General features: G+C 37.8%; 1 protein-coding gene across 1 annotated transcript; it reads right to left on the bottom strand.

The window, feature by feature from the left end:
* Positions 1–692: 692 nt before the first annotated feature.
* Positions 693–1,421, bottom strand: LOC132630218 (probable F-box protein At4g22060). The gene has a single exon (XM_060345803.1). The coding sequence runs from the start codon at positions 1,419–1,421 to the stop codon at positions 693–695; it is 729 nt and encodes a 242-aa protein (XP_060201786.1).
* Positions 1,422–1,697: the final 276 nt, after the last annotated feature.

Here is a 1,697-nt window from a genome sequence, read left to right as displayed (position 1 = left end):
GAAAATATACAATACAATAACTCCTCATGATCTGAGCAACGACATGGCGGCGAGTGAAGTAACATTATCATAATGATGGTATAACCCAAGTTGGATGCATATACTACTTAGTGATAATCCAGGATAAAAATATTCAATATTTCCATCATTAAGATTGTAAGCTCATTTATCTTTTCCACCTTCCAAATTTTGGTTTTGCTTAGTCCAATCATCAATAAAATATATGTGATTAGGCCTGACTCCGGTAAAATTAATAGAGCTAATACAACTTGCTCCATTAATGCCCAAAAAAATTGTTGAATTTCCCAAAGTGTTATCTTTTTCAATTTACCTTTAATTGCATCTAGTTCGTATACTTCAAAGCTGAAAGTGTCAACAGCCAGCATAGCACTTGGACCTTCTTTCTTTGCCCGCCTACTGGCAATTCGGGTAACAAGTAAGAGTACACTGTCTACCTCAACTAGCTAGTGCTGTTTTGTATACTTATATTCTTCAAACAACTCGTTATTACTGTCAAGATAAACCATGCGCGCAGAGGCGGATCTAGAATTTAAATTCTTGGGGTTTAACCTTTTAAATTTTTTAATATTAAACCATTATATTTCTAAAGTTGTGGGATCATATCTACTATTAATTGTAAATTTAGTAAATTTTTACATATAAATTTATACAACGCATCTAAAGTTTGGGGTTCAATTGAACCCCAAATTATAATGCTCCATCCGCCTTTGCATGCGCGACTTTACGGTTGGTTCAGGCGTATTAGGCCCGGGAACATCAAGAATACAGACTTCACCGGGCCAAGTAACAAAAACAAATTGGCCCTTATAGTAAATCATATTGGAGACTCCCCCCAATGTATCAACAACGTCAAATTTATTCCAATTGAGATCTCTAGGTCGCCAAAAAGCCAAATGATTAACATTTGTATTATAAGAAATCACCAGAACATAATCTGATGTAAGAGAAGGATTGGCAGACAAGACAGCTTTACTGATGTTGTGATAGCCTTCATATACTTTGACTATACCAGGTTGTAAATCCCATAAGGCTTTTTGGGAAGGAAGTTGAATTTGGGTACGGGAGAAAGGATGCAACAAGTTTAACTCTCCGTCTCCGTCCCATGCCATGGTGACAAGCCATGTCTCAGATGGGAAACACGCTCGCCCTCTAGCCTCCGGGAGGCACAATATCTGCGATACTTTACCCTTGGAAAGAGAGTAAAATTCTCGATAATCATCATCTTTATCCGCCAGCATTAGCAGAGGAAGTTGGGGAGAGAGGACGTCGAGATTATCCTTAGGGGAAGCAGTTTGCCAAGAGGTACAAACGACACTTAAAGCAATGAAATCCTCTATTAGTTTAACACGCTTTGCAATCAGAACAAGAAGGTCGTGAGGCAATCCTGCCCAGTCCGCCATAGCTTAGAAAGAAGAGCATGCAAGGGTTTTCGGGCAAACAGGAGTATTGTAAGGCTTACAAAGAAAAAGAAAAAAAAAACAATTCGAGGGAATTTATAACAACAAACCAGGACATGAGTACATTCCTATATTGACAAGGATTTGGAATACCTCCTGTTGAGTTCCGTTTATCAACTTATTCTTATGTTGCGGTGAACAAAATGTAATACTACGTTACAATCTATGGAAAGTGACACTTTTGCTAGCCATGCTTGTATTTTTTTATGTTTCGTTTTT

The sequence above is a fragment of the Lycium barbarum genome, chromosome 3 (genome assembly GCF_019175385.1).
Source record: "Lycium barbarum isolate Lr01 chromosome 3, ASM1917538v2, whole genome shotgun sequence".
Taxonomy (NCBI): Eukaryota; Viridiplantae; Streptophyta; class Magnoliopsida; order Solanales; family Solanaceae; genus Lycium; species Lycium barbarum.
This window is presented reverse-complemented; position numbering and strand designations above follow the sequence as displayed.

Coding starts and splice junctions, on each gene's coding strand:
- LOC132630218 (XM_060345803.1), bottom strand. CDS start 1,421: ATGGCGGACTGGGCAGGATTGCCTCACGACCTTCTTGTTCTGATTGCA.